Genomic DNA, 19,560 nt, shown 5'->3' on the forward strand with positions numbered 1-19,560 from the left:
AGTCAGTGCATACACTTCAGTAATACAGGGGTTTTACCAGTAAAACGCCCATTCTGATTGGTCAGTTCTTCCAGCCATTGACATGTTTCGCAGATCTGGACTGTCCGTACATTGTATGTTGACTCTGGTTTCAAATTACAATGATCCAGAAAAGACCATTGTATGTTGAAACTATTGTATGTTGAGGCCATTGTAAGTTGAGGGATCACTGTACTGACTTGTCAGAGAAAAAATGTAATTATTTTTGGCCCTTTCGATAAAGGGGGAGATTTATCAAAACCTGTTCAGAGGACAAGTTCCTGAGTTTCCCATAGCAACCAATCAGATCGTTTCTTTCATTTTGCAGAGGCCTTGTTTAAAAGGAAAGAAGCGATCTGATTGGTTGCTATGGGCAACTCAGGAACTTTTCCTCTGGACAGGTCTTGATAAATCTCCCCGAAAATCTATTTGGCTGTTTGATTTTTAGCCATGCGTTTTTTTTTTTTAAACTTAATAGGGGAGATTTATCAAAACCTGTCTAGAGGAAAAGTGGCCCAGTTTCCCATAGCAACCAATCAGATCGCGTGTTTCGTTTCTAAAAAATGAAAGAAGCAAACTGATTGGTTGCAACTCAGCAACTTTTCCTCTGGAAAGGTTTTGTTAAATCTCAAGGAAACCTTCAATGAATCTATAGGAAACACTTTTTATTAAATGTTTATTTTACATGTAAACGGCCCCCAAGAAGTTCCTTACATTTAAAGTATGGCGAAAGATCCACACATAACATTTTGTAACAGGCTTTGAAGGGGGAATCTTGTACTTAAAGGGGTAGTCCAGTGGAGAAAAACGTATCCCCTATCCTAAGGATAGGGAATAAGTTTGAGATCGTGGGGGGTCCGACCACTGGGGCCCCCTGTGATCTCTCTGTACGGGGCCCTGGCTCTCCGCCGAGATAGCGGGTGTCGACCCCCGCACGAGGCGGCGGCCGAGACGCCCCCTCAATACATCTCTATGGCAGAGCCGGAGATTGCCGAAGGCAGCGCTTCGGCTCTGCCATAGAGTTGTATTGAGGGGGCGTGTCGGCCGCCGCCTCGTGCGGAGGTCGACACGCCCCCTTCCCGCGGGCTGTCGGGGCTCCGTACTAATAGACACGATATACACAAACGGTATAAACTATAATTCCCCATCTCTTAAATAAAAGCAAATTAAAACCACAGCACATTCAATTGATCACATTTAACCCATTCTTCTCGGGCTGGTGATACTTCTAACCTCAGTGGAAAAGAGCATTTTTGGGATGCCATCCCGCTCAGCTTTTGAGGGTTCACCTGGCATACATTGTTCTAGATCTCTTGCAAATACAGAGCAGATTACATGCACATATTCAGGCTCGCCTCTAAGCCCAGCAGGAGTTGGATAAGATAAAATTGCAGCCATTGTGTATATTCACCTAGCAAGTGAACCGTTTCCTAAACAGAAACAAGGAGAAGACTAAATCAACTCCAACCTCATCACCCGCGCATGACTTGTCAAGCTTCAAGTACAATGAGGTTTCCTGCTGGGGATGTAAATAAGCTGAAGCTCTAAAGACCCATCAATAAGTGTAATACAATATCCGGGTTAAGGGAGAGGTTCAAAGGCCAGTCACCGAATGCTAGGAATGGGGAAGGTCTTAAGGGACTGAACTCCACAATGACCAAGGCTGCAATTTTTCGTGTAGCATAAATGCCATTCGTTTGGTTGTTCTGTATATTGTATCAAAGGCTCAGTACTGAGGGAGTTGGAGAATATGGTCAGGAGATCATAACTTCTAGACGCTGAACACTCAAGTACAATGTTCTGTGGATGTGCATTTAGGTAATTTTAGAAATTAGATGGTAGCCAAAGAGGAAAAGAAATCCCGAAAGATTCTAGAAAATAGTTCACCAGAATCCGGTTTTCTGAAAACCTTTAAATTCACCTATACACAAAAAACACAACACATAGGCCAAGGTGTCTTTCTCAAGTATATCACATTACCCCCCCAACTCCCACTTATAAAAAAAAAAGTGTATATTAACAATCACCAATAAGCATCAGCCAATAGAAATCATCTGCATGTCAAAAACCATGTCATCAAAGGGGTATTCCGGCCAAATACATCTTATCCTCTATCCAAAGGATAGGGGATAAGATGTCTGATCTCGGGTGGGGCCCGCTACTGGGAGCCCCCGCGATCTCCGTGCAGAACCCACATTCTATGCCGGGCTGCTTCTACAGTCTCAGAAACGTCTGTGTTTTCGGGACTGGAGACATGATGTCATGCCATGCCCCCCTCCATTCATGTCTATGGGAGGGGGCGTGATGGCCCCTTTGGATAGAAGATAAGATGTATTTGGCCAGAACACCTCTTTAAATATCTATAATGCATCATATCAGATGATGCCCAGATACCATCCTGAAGAGACTTGGAGAATCAGGGTGGTAACTGGGCACCAGAATGTAAATAGTGGGTGGCATTAGGTGCTGCTGCCTAGATGACAAACAATGGGGGAGGTGATGGCATCTTGTCATGATAAGACTCACCTTTTCACTCCCATGGCAGAGATAAACGATCAACAGATGAAGGAACAAACACTGGAATTTGGACATCCTATGGAAATAAAGAAAATATGTATTATCTACAATATAATGTTACATTTTACATATACTTCCCTTGTTCTGTCATTTCTACATTGACTGAAATGCATAACATATCTATGGTCCCAAACTGTAGGACAATAAGGCTTTGTTCTTGCTGCACAGGACCACAAGCTTCTCCAAGGCTGGATGATATAAGTAAAATTCTAAGTATATTTATACTTGGTTGACCTTACAGGCTTCTTCATCTCATAGTCTACTGCATAATGGGGTCATATATAATGGGGTCATATAAAAAAAACAAAAAACTGCATTGTCATGAATCTGGATGGTGACATAGAAGGCTTATATTCCGCTCCATACAGTCAACGCACCAGTGGTGTAATGATAGTATACAAGTGGACTTTGATATTTGGAAATATTGGTATATTATCTTTTGACATGGCTCAAAAAGCTTTACCTACAACATTATAGTAATGGTAAAACCTTAACCACTCGTACTATAGTACCGATTGTAGAGAATGTGACAGTCCACACCATCACGCCTGTTTGTTGTAAAGGGGCAGACCCACGCAAGCACCTATCTTCACAGGAACCCCACAAGTGTATCCATGCATTTTTCCACCCTAGAGATCACACTGTATGTTTGGACCTGAGGAAGGCACTCTCTGTGTGCCGAAACCTGTCGACTGTTGTGTCAAATAAAATATTTATTGTCCTGTGCTGGCTCGAGTCTCTCCATTTGTGACCACTTTTTTGCAGCGCCTCTAAGACCGTTTTTCTCCATTATCCACTGTTTGTTGTAAAAATCATGAGGTATGCACCAACGAAATGGTCTACATGTAAAAGTTTTAAGCCACCCTGAGAGCTTAGAGGAATAGAAGCAATGAGATAACAGCATAAGTAGTGGACAGGCTTTCCATCCTTACAATGGGTAGACACTCGGAGGTGGTCCTTCTCCTAGTTACCATCTCCTTAAACTAGAAGAAATTGACGCTATGAATTACCAAGACAGCTCATGACTCACAAACAATAAACTGATCAAATTGCATCGGAATTCCGTATTCTGCAGGTTTACCATCCAATCCTGTCCAGAATTTATGTTATAACCATGGAACACAAAGACGTTTCTTCTAACCCTACATTAGTGATGCGTCTTTATCATACAAAGTATCCAGGTGTTTTTCTACCATACACTTCTATTGTTGTGCTTTATCGAGGTTCATTACACTCTTCTTCAGTTTCCAACCTACCTCCTAGGATATAATGTCGTCACGTACAAACAAGATTCAGTTGACATCTAAGCTCATCGCTATCATTTTCTTTTTGTTGCTATGAAAACAATGTGTGCTTGGAAATCTTGTAATAAATGACACAACGCCATAGAAAAAGCGGGTAAAACACTATCATCACTGACAGACGATAGGAAATAGATTTAAGCACAAAAGGAATGATGGAAATAAAAGGGAAAATATGTGCAAAGCCTTCTAAGGCGAAAGCCTGAATCATCCCTGAGATAATTTGGTTTAACATTTGGCAACATCTCTGTCTCTTCGTGATCCTTAAAAAGTAAAATACAAGTCTGAGCAGTGGAATAAAAAGAGAGATATTCTCCGGCAGTGATACTATTAGTGATTCATTTAGCAATAAATAAGGTTAACCTAACCTACCAGAGGTTGCCTAGGTAGGTCAAGTCCTAGGCCCTGGTACAAGACCCATGCGGCGAACTCCTCTTACAGTTGACTCACTAGGCCTAATCCCAGCATATTAGGCTATATTAAATATATGACCTGTGTTTGCAATGGTACTGTCACGCCGAGCGCTCCGGGTCCTGCTGCCTCCCCGGAGCACTCACGGTGTACTTCTGCTTGCAGCGCTCCGGTAGGCACCGCCGACCGCGAGCGCTGCTCCCTTGTCACCGGAGGGGACGCGATCCGAGGCACGGGTCGTGCCCGCCCTCGGATCGCTCCCCATGTCACTCACCTCAAGTCTCCGTCTGCTTCCTCCCGGCGCGCGGCCCCGCTCCCTAGGGCGCGCGCGCGCTGGCTTGCTAAAGTTTGAAGGGCCAGTGCACCACTAATTGGTGCCTGGTCCAATCGCTCCAAATCACTCCCATTCCTATAAAAACCCACTTCCCCTTCCTCTCCTTGCCGGATCTTGTTGCCTTGTGCCCAGTGAAAGCGTTATAGTGTGTTTCCAAGCCTGTGTACCCAGACCTTCTGCTGTTTCCCTGACTACGAACCTCGCTGCCTGCCCTGACCTTCTGCTACGTCTGACCTCGCCTCTGTCTTGTCCTTGTGTACCGCGCCAGTCTCGGCTGCCAGAGAGGTCGAGTCGCTACTGGGGAACACGACCTGGTAGTTACCGCCGCAGCAAGTCCATCCCGCTTTGCGGCGGGCTCTGGTGAACACCAGTAACTGCTTAGAACCGATTCCCCAGTACGACCCACGTCATCGCCTCTCTGGCACAGAGGATCCACCACCAGTGTCCTCATCAGCCGTTAATCCGGACCCTGACAGGTACCAGCTGGATGTACAATTAAATGCACTTTATAGCTGGAGGGTGGGTTCCTACAATAACTTCCTCTAGTTAGTCCAAGGTCACCCAGCCTGCTCATAAAAATAAGGGTGGCAAGACATTGGCAGTCCTTGGACCTCATATACACCAGGATAAGAGTAAACATTATTCCGAAGCACAAAAGATAATTATTACACATGATGTAATAGATTTTTGTTCCATAGGTATAATAAATATTAGTGAGGAACACTGTGTTTATAACCAGGTTAAAAGAGGTACTCCGATTCAAGACATGTTGTCCCCTATTCAAGAGAGTCAGGCCGCTGGACCCTCTGCGAACTCTAGGCCAGCGCTGTTGCATTCATAAACACGGCAGCCTGGTGCTTCCATGTTCATGACGTCGCCTCTATTCATGTCTATGGGAGGGGGCGTGGTGGCTAGTACACAGCCATCACACCTCCTCCCATAGACATGAACAGAGGGGAGGTGGCAGCTGTAGTCGCCAGTCATCTGCCATGAAACGGAGTTCGCTCTGTGCACTGGATGACTGGGGTGCTGTGGCGGAGATTGCTGGGGTCCCCAGCGTCCGGACCCCCGCGAACAGTCATGTTATCCCCTATCCTTTGGATAGTGAACAACATGTCTAGCGGCCGAGTACCCCCTTTAAGGCTAGGACTACAAAGCGAGGTTTGGTGATAAAACTGCAGGATTACCAGAATAGTCTGACCTAACGCAATGATCAGAAGGTTGCTGGCAACCCTTTTTGCCATTAACACTGTAGTCACTCACCCAACTACATGTTGCTTTATAACACTTGCCATGCAAACAATGAACAAACAAAGTACCTAGGGGAGATTACTCTTTATTAACAGAAAATATAAAATATGTCCTTAAAAGTAATGAAGGCACCATGCACATCATGGATGAATGCTTAACTCTGAATGAAAGATACAATGTAAGCTCCAGCATTACAAACAATTCAAACCAGATAGTACATACATACATAACTCTAAAACCAGAGTCTAAAACCCATATGCACCTATCCCAACGTACGTTTCACTTAAAAAGCTTCATCAGGGAGTCCCCTGATGAAACGCTCTTAATGAAACATATGTTGGGGTAATGTCCGATCCTTCTTTCCCCTAACATCATCTGACAAGGGAGTCAGGATGCCAACATACTCATTAGATGGTTGGACAGTCCCATCATCTGTGGGTTTGGCCAGCAATCTTAGTTAGCTAGGTTGGCATGAAAAGCATGTGAACTTATGAAATGAGAAACAAGTTCAGATTTTTTCAAGCAAGGGCACCACTCTTGTTTATTGGCAGCTCAGATTCATTTAACCACAAATATATAATGAGTCTGCGATCTATCCAATTCCTGAATATAATCCACAGTGTATTTTACTACATAATAAAGGGAATTTGAGCCTCTTCTTTATGAACTGTCACATGTCCCATTGAAGTTCACCTTTGCGTGCGGACTAGATAGGAAAGAGGAACTTGAATTGGAAATGTCGACATCTGGAGTTGGCACTCCCATTCTTTTTTTGGAAAGAATGCTGTAAAAACTGAGTAAGCAGAAATATTAGCTACAGATCAATCATAAAATGTTACAACAGGAGGCTTTAATAATGCAGAAGTACAAAAAAATTAAAAATAATAAGAAAAGAAAAGAATAATAAAGAGCCAACTAGTGTTTTACAGGCTCAACATTGATTCCTGGCATAAACCGTGATATTCTGATAAAACGCGTGCTTTCTAGATTTTATGTGCACGGTCCTCCACAAAACATTGGCCAATGGATGGGTTTGAGAGATGTCACCATCTAAATATGCGAAGGGAGAAAGGAAAAAAGAGGGGTGTTCTCTGTGATGGTGGTATAAGGAAGAGATGGACCCAACCCACCACCTCGTCTTGGGTGTCGCCATGGTCCGCTGGAGCGTTCCAGCAAAGCTAGCAAGACCCTATGAGGGGTATCGGGTGAGTGAGTTATGTGCAGCGTGCGGCTCACTTTCCCCTTTCCCTATCTCCAGGGGTACGGAAATGTGGATGCAAAATGGGCAGAGAAAAGGACGGAATTGGGAGAAGCGCTTCTGCTAGTAAAGGACGGGACTCAACAGCCATGGTTGCACAGGACAAAAATGTATTGGAAATAGAAAATATTGGACAATGCGTTTCGGCGCCAAACATGCGCCTTCCTCAGGTCGACAAAGATCAAATAAGTGCGTCCTGGTGATGTTTGCTGCCACGGCTGCACAGCAAACATCACCAGGATGCACTTATTTGATCTTTGTGGACCTTGAGGAAGGCGCATGTTTGGCGCCGAAACGCGTTGTCCAATATTTTCTATTTCCAATACATTTTTGTCCTGTGCAACCGTGGCTGTCGAGTCCCGTCCTTTACTAGCAGAAGCGCTTCTCCCAATTCCCTCCTTTTCTCTGCCCATTTTGCACCATCTAAATATGAAATAATATGTTGTCTGGCTGTTGAATAAGTTGTCTGGCTGAGGCTTACCCCTTACCTCCCCAAAGAGGACACACATGTTTGGCTGTGCCAAGCGTTCATGTTTATGGGAACTAATAAAGTTTGGCCAACAGTTATTGTACAAGTATGGTCACCTTAGTTCACATGGGTATTAACCAAGGGGATTTCGACAGAGATACCTCGCCAAATTTCTACATCGAAAGTCATGTAGATTTCTTATGTGAACTTGCCCTTACTGAGTATTTATGATTTTAAGTAGACACGCTACCCGAAAAGTACACCTGTGACCTTTACCCAGAAGCCCTTTCTCTGTGTAGGAGGAGCTATTAGTGGTTTTGGCTCCTCGGAAAAATTCCTTTTCAAAAACTCACACAGTAAATAAGTTGCATAACTCAAACCAAATAATAGTCATTAAAAATTCTCTTTCCTTTTAACCATGTGGGAAAATGTAGTGGATAAATAATTGCAAACATCCCGATGAAAATAATGAAGCAACGTTTTCCAATATCATTATCTGTAAACCACCACCCATAAGTAGCAACAAGAAACAAATGGGCATCTGGTCACATCCCATCCAGTCTACGCAGAATAACAAAATACTTTTATTTCATTCTGTTTATCTGTTTTATAGGGCTTTGAAATCTTTAAAATTCATATGAGATCTTTATTCATTACAGACTTTTACCCACAATTTACTCAATGATGGTCCTCTGGTGGGACCATAACAATCTGTGCATGATCCAGAGAGATGGTGGGAACTGTAGAGTTGTCCATTATATTTTTTTTTATTAATTTTTTAATTAAGTAGTACCAGGAAATTGATATTTAGTGCTGTGCTACAATTCCCTGACATATCCAGATGACCATCCAACACTAAAGATACTGTAAGAAAGGATGGAGTCTTCTCAGTAGGGTTGTAAGTTGAACTTTTTTCAACTTAAAGGGGTACTCCGCTGGAAAACATTATTATTAGTACCGTATTTTTCGCCCTATAAGACGCACCCAATTTATAGGTTCAAAATCTAAAAAAAAAATAAAGATTTTGAACCCAATAGTGGTCTTCAACCTGCAGACCTCCAGATGTTGCAAAACTACAACTCCCAGCATGCCCGGACAGCCGTTGGCTGTCCGGGCATGCTGGGAGTTGTAGTTTTGCAACATCTGGAGGTCCGCAGGTTGAAGACCACTGCATAGGAGGTAATACTCACGTGTCCCTGCCACTCCGGACCCGTCACCGCTGCCCTGGATGTCGCTCCATCGCTGTCGCCGTGTCCCCGTCGCTCCGAAACGTCTCTGCTGCCGGCCGGGTATCCTCGCTCTCCGTCGCCGCCATCACGTTGTTACGCACGCTGACGCACATGCGCGACGACGAGATGATGAGGAAGGAGAGCGCCGGCCATACAGGGGATCCCTGAACGGAGAAGACACCGAGAAGGCAAGTAAGGTCCCTCCTGGTGTCCTGTAAGCACTAACCCGGCTATTCAGTCATGCTGTTCGGGACCGCGGTCCCGAACAGCCCAACTGAACAGCCGGGTTAGTGTCACTTTCCCTTCAGACGTGGCGGTCAGCTTTGATCGCCGCGTCTGAAGGGTTAATACAGGGCATCACCGCGATCAGTGATGTCCTGTATTAGCCGCGGGTCCCAGCCGTTGATGGCCGCAGGGACCGCCGCGATAGGGGTGTATTCGCCGTATAAGATGCACCGACTTTTTCCCCCCAGTTTTGGGGAAGAAAAAGTGCGTCTTATATGGTGAAAAATACAGTATTATTATTTTAAATCAATTGATGACAGAAAGTTAAACAGATTTGTAAATTACTTCTATTTAAAAATCTTAATCCATCCAGTACTTATCAGCTGCTGTATACTACACAGGAAGTTATTTTCTTCTTTTATTTTCCTTTCTGTCTGACCACAGTGCTCTCTGCTGACACCTCTGTCCATGTCAGGAACTGTCCAGAGAAGGAGAGGTTTGCTATGGGGATTTTCACCTGCTTTGGACAGTTCCTGACATGGACATAGGTGTAAGCAGAGAGCACTGTGTTCAGACAAAAAGGGCATTCAAAAAGAAAATAACTTCCTCTGTAGTATACAGCAGCTGATGAGTACAGGAAGGGTTAAGATTTTTAAATAGAAGTAATTTACACATCTGTAAACTATTTGAAGTGTTCCTGTCGCCAACAAAAATGTTTGATATAATGTAGTTAATACCATTATATGTATATATGTAATATACATAGATTAAAAAATGTGTATATTTTTGGGTTAAAAAAAAATCTGTCCCTGCAACTATTGCCTGTGAGTCCAAATGCAGGAAGTGAGGACAGGAGAAGCAGGGCATTGTGCTGTGTGAGCCAGTGGCTTGTATTAGAGCCTCAGTGTGCAGAGCCCTGCTTGTCCTAAGTGTGCAGAGCCCCGCTTGTCTTCAGTGTACAGAGCCCCGCTTGTCCTCAGTATACAGAGCCCCGCTTGTCCTCAGTGTACAGAGCCCCGCTTGTCCTCAGTGTACAGAGTCCTGCTTGTCCTCAGTGTACAGAGCCCTGCTTGTCCTCAGTGTACAGAGCCCTGCTTGTCCTCAGTGTACAGAGTCCTGCTTGTCCTCAGTGTACAGAGCCCTGCTTGTCCTCAGTGTACAGAGCCCCGCTTGTCCTCAGTGTACAGAGCCCTGCTTGTCCTCAGAGTACAGAGCCCTGCTTATCCTCAGTGTACAGAGCCCCGCTTGTCCTCAGTGTACAGAGCCCTGCTTGTCCTCAGTGTACAGAGCCCAGCTTGTCCCCAGTGTACAGAGCCCTGATTGTCCTCAGTGTGCAGAGCCCTGCTTGTCCTCAGTGTACAGAGCCCCGCTTGTCCTCGGTGCACAGAGCCCTGCTTGTCATCGGTGCACAGAGCCCTGCTTGTCCTCAGTGTACAGAGCCCTGCTTGTCCTCAGTGCACAGAGCCCTGCTTGTCCTCAGTGTAAAGAGCCCTGCTTGTCCTCAGTGTACAGAGCCCTGCTTGTCTACCCACACTCCCTGTATTTCGACTCCTCAAAGAGACACACAGACAATAGCTTTAGGGACAAAAATATACACATTTTTAAACCAATGTATATTACAAATATACATATAATGGTATGAGCTACATTATATAAACGGTTTTTGTTGATGACAGGTACACTTTAACTATATAGTGATGGTGGATAGTCAGGAGAAACCAGACATTCTTTATTCAGGAGGCGATGATTCCAAAATATGCATTTAGCTACTACAAAAAGCTTCTTATCAACATGAGGCACCACTAAGGAAAGCATAGTACTCATGGTACTAATTTCAGTACAGCTATAGTTTTAAGATAAACGTAGAGCAGAATAGCTTCACCAAAGGTAAAAACCTCAATACTTCAATTATTTATTCATTAATTATTAGACCAATCACACATAAAAAAAAAAATCTACAAAAAATTTCCATTTTGAAATTTTCAGAAACTGTCCCAATTTTCTTTCCAAATGTCATGGTTTTGGCCCATTGTTTTTCCTATTAAGAAGGTGGTGTGGTATTTTACATGCGTTCATTGCCTGGTGTACATTCATGGAGACACCCATGTGCGTGCCATTTATATTTCATGTTAGATAGCCAGGCTCTTTACGTCCTATCTTACTTTCAAGGGACTGCGAAACACAAACACAGCTGCATTCCTGTCACAATTCCAATATGTTATGTAAAAGATGAGTATTACTTGCTGCCGAGTGATTTGTATACACCACCCTCCAGTTAACTACCATCATCTGGTCAATACCCACGATAAGGTCCAAGCTTAGGTGCCAAGTCTATGCCAAAATCAAAGTTCAATATAGGGATATGTCGGCACTTCTGTGGAATCTGCGGTGGTGCACGAGGTAGGGTAAAGCCACAGGTAGAAAGATGATACCCAGCACTCACCAGTAATGTATAGTGAAGATTTTTGATGCCATAGTATAGTACAAGGACACTTTTCGGCGATGGAGCCTTCCTCAGCTGTCTGCCTAGGCAGACAGCTGAGGAAGGCTCCCACGCTGAAACGCGTCCTTGTACTACACTATGCACAAGGTAGGGTAAAGCCACAGGTAGAAAGATGATACCCAGCACTCATCAGTAATGTACAGTGAAGATTTATTATGCCATAGTGTAGTACAAGTACGCTTTTCGGTGTGGGAGCCTTCCTCAGCTGTCTGCCTAGGCAGACAGTTGAGGAAGGCTCCAACGCCGAAACGTATCCTTGTACTACACTATGCACGAGGTAGGGTAAAGCCACAGGTAGAAAGATGATACCCAGCACTCATCAGTAATGTACAGTGAAGATTTATTATGCCGTAGTGCAGTACAAAGACGCTTTTCGGTGTGGGAGCCTTCCTCAGCGGTCTGCCTAGGCAGACAGCTGAGGAAGGCTCCCATGCCGAAACGCGTCCTTGTACTACACTATGCACGAGGTAGGGTAAAGCCACAGGTAGAAAGATTATACCCAGCACTCACCAGTAATGTACAGTGAAGATTTATTATGCCGTAGTGCAGTACAAAGACGCTTTTCGGTGTGGGAGCCTTCCTCAGCGGTCTGCCTAGGCAGACAGCTGAGGAAGGCTCCCATGCCGAAACGCGTCCTTGTACTACACTATGCACGAGGTAGGGTAAAGCCACAGGTAGAAAGATTATACCCAGCACTCACCAGTAATGTACAGTGAAGATTTATTATGCCGTAGTGCAGTACAAAGACGCTTTTCGGTGTGGGAGCCTTCCTCAGCGGTCTGCCTAGGCAGACAGCTGAGGAAGGCTCCCATGCCGAAACGCGTCCTTGTACTACACTATGCACGAGGTAGGGTAAAGCCACAGGTAGAAAGATGATACCCAGCACTCACCAGTAATGTACAGTGAAGATTTATTATGCCGTAGTGCAGTACAAAGACGCTTTTCGGTGTGGGAGCCTTCCTCAGCGGTCTGCCTAGGCAGACAGCTGAGGAAGGCTCCTACGCTGAAACGCGTCCTTGTACTACACTATGCACAAGGTAGGGTAAAGCCACAGGTAGAAAGATGATACCCAGCACTCACCAGTAATGTACAGTGAATATTTATTATGCCATAGTGTAGTACAAGGACGCTTTTCGGTGTGGGAGCCTTCCTCAGCTGTCTGCCTAGGCAGACAGCTGAGGAAGGCTCCCACGCTGAAACGCGTCCTTGTACTACACTATGCACGAGGTAGGGTAAAGTCACAGGTAGAAAGATTATACACAGCACTCACCAGTAATGTACGGTGAAGATTTATTATGCCGTAGTGCAGTACAAAGACGCTTTTCGGTGTGGGAGCCTTCCTCAGCGGTCTGCCTAGGCAGACAGCTGAGGAAGGCTCCCATGCCGAAACGCGTCCTTGTACTACACTATGCACGAGGTAGGGTAAAGCCACAGGTAGAAAGATGATACCCAGCACTCACCAGTAATGTACAGTGAAGATTTATTATGCCGTAGTGCAGTACAAAGACGCTTTTCGGTGTGGGAGCCTTCCTCAGCGGTCTGCCTAGGCAGACAGCTGAGGAAGGCTCCTACGCTGAAACGCGTCCTTGTACTACACTATGCACAAGGTAGGGTAAAGCCACAGGTAGAAAGATGATACCCAGCACTCACCAGTAATGTACAGTGAATATTTATTATGCCATAGTGTAGTACAAGGACGCTTTTCGGTGTGGGAGCCTTCCTCAGCTGTCTGCCTAGGCAGACAGCTGAGGAAGGCTCCCACGCTGAAACGCGTCCTTGTACTACACTATGCACGAGGTAGGGTAAAGTCACAGGTAGAAAGATTATACACAGCACTCACCAGTAATGTACGGTGAAGATTTATTATGCCATAGTGTAGGACAAGGACGCTTTTCGGTGTGGGAGCCTTCCTCAGCTGTCTGCCTAGGCAGACAGCTGAGGAAGGCTCCCATGCCGAAACGAGTCCTTGTACTACACTATGCACGAGGTAGGGTAAAGCCAAAGGAAGAAAGATTATACCCAGCACTCACCAGTAATGTACAGTGAAGATTTATTATGCCATAGTGTAGTACAAGGAAGCTTTTCGGTGTGGGAGCCTTCCTCAGCTGTCTGCCTAGGCCGAAAAGCCATGCCGAAAAGCGTCCTTGTTCTACACTATGGCATAATAATGCTTCACTACTGTATGCATTACTGGTGAGTGCTGGGTATAATCTTTACTCTACCTATGCCAAAATCAAGACTCGCCTCTCCAGTTGTTGATCCTGCATGATCTGAACCACCCTATAGTCCTGAACCCCTTCGTAGAGTAACACTAGATGGTACTAAAACAGTGACAACCACTAGTAACACCGCTACAGGATACCCAAACAAAAGCATAGCTGCAATGGAAGAAAACCATGCCTCTCTCCTTACCTCACTAGATCTTTGAAGATCACTTGTCTTCTTAGAAATAGAGAAGATGTAGCAACTCTACATGGGTTATATAGTCCGGACCTTCCGTCTGCAAGGGGAAGTTCAAGTTTCTTCCTCTCGGCGGTAGAAAGTGTTCTATGTTACTAAACACACCTGTCAGGACATCTCTGGCCCTAATATACTAAAGGGAAACCATTTTTTGTCAGTTTGTGTGCCAGATTTTTTTTTACTGTGGTCGATGCGCCAGAATTTTTCCATTTGTAAACGGTTTTGTCAGAAGGGGATTGGCTTTAGGGTTTCTATAGGAGCCACCCAAACAAAGTTGGCCTAAACAGGTCATATTATAAAGGGAAATTGTTTAGAAAATCATGGTTGTATGAGACATTTTTTTTATTTGGGTAATTTTCTTTAAAGGGGTATTCCAGGAAAAAACTTTTTTTTTTTATATATCAACTGGTTCCAGAAAGTTAAACAGATTTGTAAATTACTTCTATTAAAAAATCTTAATCCTTTCAGTACTTATGAGCTTCTGAAGTTAAGGTTGTTCTTTTCTGTCTAAGTAATCTCTGATGACACCTGTCTCGGGAAACGCCCAGTTTAGAACCAAATTCCCATAGCAAACCTCTTCTAAACCGGGCGGTTCCCGAGACACATGTCATCAGAGATTACTTAGACAGAAAAGAACAACCTAAACTTCAGAAGCTCATAAGTACTGAAAGGATTAAGATTTTTTAATAGAAGTAACTTACAAATCTGTTTAACTTTCTGGAGCCAGTTGATATATACAAAAAAGTTTTTTCCTGGATAACCCCTTTAAATTTTCTGGAGTTTGTTTGTTTTGTCTTGATTTTTAATTTTTAATTTATCTTTTTAACATTTTGCTGTTTGCAGCAAAAATACCTTCCAAACACCTTTTAAACAGAAATTGCTTCTGTTAGGCGCTTTAGGTTTTAAAGGGGTACAGTACACCCGTTGAAAACTTTTTTTTTTTTTTTTTAAATCACCTGGTGCCAGAAAGTTAAACAGATTTGTAAATCACTTCTATTAAAAAATCTTAATCCTTCCAGTACTTTTTAGGGGCTGTATACTAAAATCCAAAAAAGAAATGCATTTCCTCTGATGTCATGACCACAGTGCTCTCTGCTGACATCTCTGTCCATTTTAGGAACTGTCCAGATCAGCATATGTTTGCTATGGGGATTTTCTCCTACTCAGTTCCTAACTTTAACTTTCTGGCACCAGTTGATTTAAAAAAAAAAAAAAGTTTTCCACTGGAGTACCCCTTTAAAAATCTAAAACTATTTTCTTTTTTAAATATAATAAATATAATAATAAATAAATAATAACTACCCCCCCCCCCTCCCCCACCCACCTTCCTAAATTTCTAAACTTTCTAGTTGAAGCTGACGGGGAGTTTCCTGTTTTATATTCCCTATATATATATATATATATATATATATATATATATATATATATAGTAAATTTGAGTAGCTGTATTAGTCCAATGATGCAGATGCTAATCAAAAAATGTTGCAGTATTTATGCAAAATACAATATTATTTGGTTTATGCAAAATACAATATTAATTGATTCTGGGACGACCATTGTATGTTGAAACCATTGTATGTTGAGACCATAACTCTATGGAAATCTGGTAATTGGTTCTGAAGCCCCAAAATGTCATCCAAAAATAAGAAAAAAAGTGAGGATTAAAGAAAAATAAGTAGATAACTAATATAGATAAAGCAAATCCTTACATATAAAAGTAAGAAAGATCTGCTGGGAACTGTAAATCACTGTCTATGTCAGTGTTTCTCAAGCAGGGAGCCTCCAGCTGTTGCAAAACTACAACTCCCAGCATGCCCGGACAGCCAAAGGCTGTCCGGGCATGCTGGGAGTTGTAGTTTTGCAACAGCTGGGGCCACCCTGCTTGGGAAACACTGGTCTATGTAGAGGACAGGAGCTTCTTCAGGGTCCTTTAAGTAAAAAAAAGTAATGGGGTTGCCCTCACCTGGTGTCCAAAGGAGCAGCTAACCCTGGTACAGGTAAAGTGTACAGAACATGTAATACCACTCTGTACTGTAGGGGGCACTACCAGACACCAGTCAGTGCATACACTTCAGTAATACAGGGGTTTTACCAGTGAATGCCCATTTTGATTGGTCGATTCTTCCGGCCATTGACACTGTACTGCAACATTTTTTGATTTGCATCTATATATATATATATATATATATATATATATATATATATATATATATATATATATTCTATATTCTGGTGTCCTGTAAGTCCTACAATGACCTTGCTCTGAAACAGCAAACATGAGCAATGATGCCATGATATTGGCTACAACAACAGCTCCTAGTTCATAGTTGGAGGTCGAGGATTTTTCGATAGAACTGGCCATAGTGTCTACACGCAAGAGCATTTATGGGCACCACCTGTGGTTGGCACGAATATCAGAAAAAGCAGGTACGTCCTTCAAAATGGTGGCCTTCAGAGCCCAATGATGACTCTTCATGGACCAACACAGATTTTGCTTTCAGGCATCTTCAAAAGCTGTGAACTCTAAAGAAAACATGAATGTTACTTTTGGATGAGACCGTCTATTATCAGGTACTATGGGATTTGGGAACACAGCCTAAAACTGGAGTAAAGTCCTGCACAGCAGCGCTGGACTGAGAGGGTATATACCTTGGAAAGGAAACAATATATCAATTTCCTACCAAATACCTCCAGCAAGCTGTGTAAACTGAGTCTAGTTAAGCAAATCCTGAAAGAGGAAAGAAATTCGACATTTTAATATAAAAAGTCTTTGTCAGTCTGGTCATTGCCCAGAGAGCCCCGAGTGTTTACTAATAAGGGGCATACATAGTCAGAATCCAGGCCTCGGAGACCAATTTACACTCAATGAGTCCTACAAAGAGGCCTCTATTGAGCCCGGGAACAGTAAGACCGCTATGTGGATGCACTTAGCATGTGATGCATGTGTTTGATCCCGTGTTAGTCATCCCATGTTACATGTCCTCCTGTTTACAATCAACCGAGTATAATCTGGTAGATGGGGAAGAATGTTCACGCCAAGAATCAATCCAATGGATTTCAATGAAGTGCCAAGGAGCTGTCCAAATTATCATCAACAAGAGGAAGGGTTTAGAACAGAATTTAAAGGGGTATTCCAGGCAAAAACTTTTTATTTATATATATATATATATATATATATATATATATATATATATCTCAACTGGCTCCGGAAAGTTAAACAGATTTGTAAATTATCAAAGTTAGACGAAGAGGAAAGAAGTCGCACTCACCACTGGAAGCAGTATAAAAAGTCTTGTCCTTTATTCACACCGGCAGAGTGGAAAGGTAAAATGCGGTCACCGCGTGTGTGACCGCATTTTACCTTTCCACTTTGCCGGTGTGAATAAAGGACAAGACTTTTTATACTGCTTCCAGTGGTGAGTGCGACTTCTTTCCTCTTCGTCTAACTTTGATATTTGAATTACCTACCTGTTTGGTCTGCACCTCCACGTAGCTAGGAAGATCTGCCTTGAAGGTCACAGCAGTGCTTTTCACCCCATGCATTGAGGCTGTTATATTGGATTAGCAGTGCCTGGTGTTATACTTGTTCTTGCAAACTTCACAGATTTGTAAATGACTTCTATTAAAAAATCTTAATCCTTCCAATAGTTATTAGCTTCTGAAGTTTTCTGTCTAACTGCTCAATGATGATGTCACGTCACGGGAGCTGTGCATGATGGGAGAATATCCCTTGCATGATGGGAGAATATCCCCATAGGAGCTGGACAGCTCCCGGGACGTGAGTCATCAGAAAGCAGTTAGACAGAAAACAGCAACTCAACTTCAGAAGCTAATAACTATTGGAAGGATTAAGATTTTTTAATAGAAGTAATTTACAAATCTGTTTAACATTCCGTAGCCAGTTGACATATAAAAAAAAGTTTTTGCCTGTAATACCCCTTTAATTTTTTTTTGTTATATGTTACCATTTTAAAGGTAACCTGTGTATAATAGTTTTGTGGTGAAAGATTCAGTATGACTTGTAAGACGTTCAGCTAATTGTTTGCTTATTTTGGGCTTAGGTGTCTAGTGGGCGGTCCTAATCAGTGACTGACATATGTAAACTCATAAAGGCTGGCTATCAATCACTGATCAGGGCCACCCACTGGACACCTAAGACCAGAAAGAGACAAGATTGAGATCAATGCATTACAAATTATCCTTATTCTTTCCCCATAAAATTATATATCAATCATTTCAGCTCCTACTGCTCTATAACATGATGCAGACAAATACGCTTACCTGTCATTTCACAGAAAAGAATATGTTTATATGTTACTTATTAGGTCATGCAGATGCTTTACATGTCTTCTTTATGTGCCTAGCTTCTGTATTTGGCTGACAAATCCCTCTGTTCTGCTGCTCACTCATTCTGACATCCACTGCTCAGGAAGGGGCATGTCCGAGGCAAGCACTGAGCCCGCCCTCACTCACTTCCTCCCTGAGTCTGCCGCGCTGTGCTAGGTCTCTTCATCCAATCACTGCAGGCTGCTCTGTATCCCCCTCCCCTCTGTTTTTAGACAGTAATCTGATAGACATGAGTGAGCACTGAGGAGTGCTAGTCCCACCCTCACTTTTTGGACTTTGTCCCAGCCTGTGCTTCAGCTGGAACAAAGATGATGCTGCAGCCGGACAGGATTATATTCTGGATGGTATGGGGAACCCTCGTGGTCTCAAAAGAAGATACATAAAGGCTAATGTTTTGCCAAAATGTTCAAACTTATAAAAAAATTCTAATCTGGCAGTGCCCATTTAAAGGGGTACTCCGGCACTAAGACATCTTATCCCCTATCCTTTGGATAAAATGCCTGATCGCGGGGGTCCCGCCGCTGGGGATCTTGCACACAGCACCCCGTTATAATCAGTCCCCGGAGCATGTTCGCTCCGGGTCTGATTACTGGCAATCACGGGGGCCGGAGCATTGTGATGTCATGGCCCCACCCCCATGTGATATCACAGCCCCGCCCCCTTAGTGTAAGCCAATGGGAGGGGGCGCGGATAGCGGATAAGGGGATAAGATGTCTTAGCGACGGAGTACCCCTTTAATGATGCTAGTTTGCTGTCAGTCAGTCAATCGGAACATTCAGAGTCGGCCATCCATGTACCTCTGTTCATCCAGTGCTTCCTGGTTCATGAAAATAATCCAATACTACAGTGAAAACTAATAATAAAATGCAGATTCATACACCGTGGAGCCGAACAACAACTCCACCCATTATTATTACGACTAAAAGTGATTATTTGCAGATTTGAGCCCAACAGCGTCACTAGATGAAAGCGCTGGGAATCAGCAGAACATGAGAAGAATGACCTTCAAGCGACCTCCAACCGGGACATTTTATTTTGCAAACTGAAAGGAAGACCGTAATTGCGCAGGCATTGTTCAAGTGACATGCAGCAGAGTACGAACTGGCAGAGATCTATCTGTGACTTTTATTAGAAGAATTATCGTAAAAAATAAAATAAAATAAAAACACCTGGCAGG

At 43.4% G+C, this 19,560-nt stretch overlaps 1 protein-coding gene across 4 annotated transcripts in view; it reads right to left on the reverse strand.

The window, feature by feature from the left end:
* ADAMTSL4 (ADAMTS like 4) overlaps positions 1-19,560 on the reverse strand; it is a 190,183-nt gene that overhangs the window by 134,420 nt on the left and 36,203 nt on the right. For all 4 annotated transcript variants that reach the window (XM_056546340.1, XM_056546337.1, XM_056546338.1 and 1 more), the window contains exon 2: positions 2,545-2,611. In XM_056546340.1, coding sequence (XP_056402315.1) covers positions 2,545-2,610 — 66 coding nt within the window. In that variant the 5' untranslated portion in view covers position 2,611. The remainder of the gene's footprint in view (positions 1-2,544; positions 2,612-19,560) is intronic.

The sequence above is a fragment of the Hyla sarda genome, chromosome 11 (assembly GCF_029499605.1).
Source record: "Hyla sarda isolate aHylSar1 chromosome 11, aHylSar1.hap1, whole genome shotgun sequence".
Lineage (NCBI taxonomy): Eukaryota > Metazoa > Chordata > Amphibia > Anura > Hylidae > Hyla > Hyla sarda.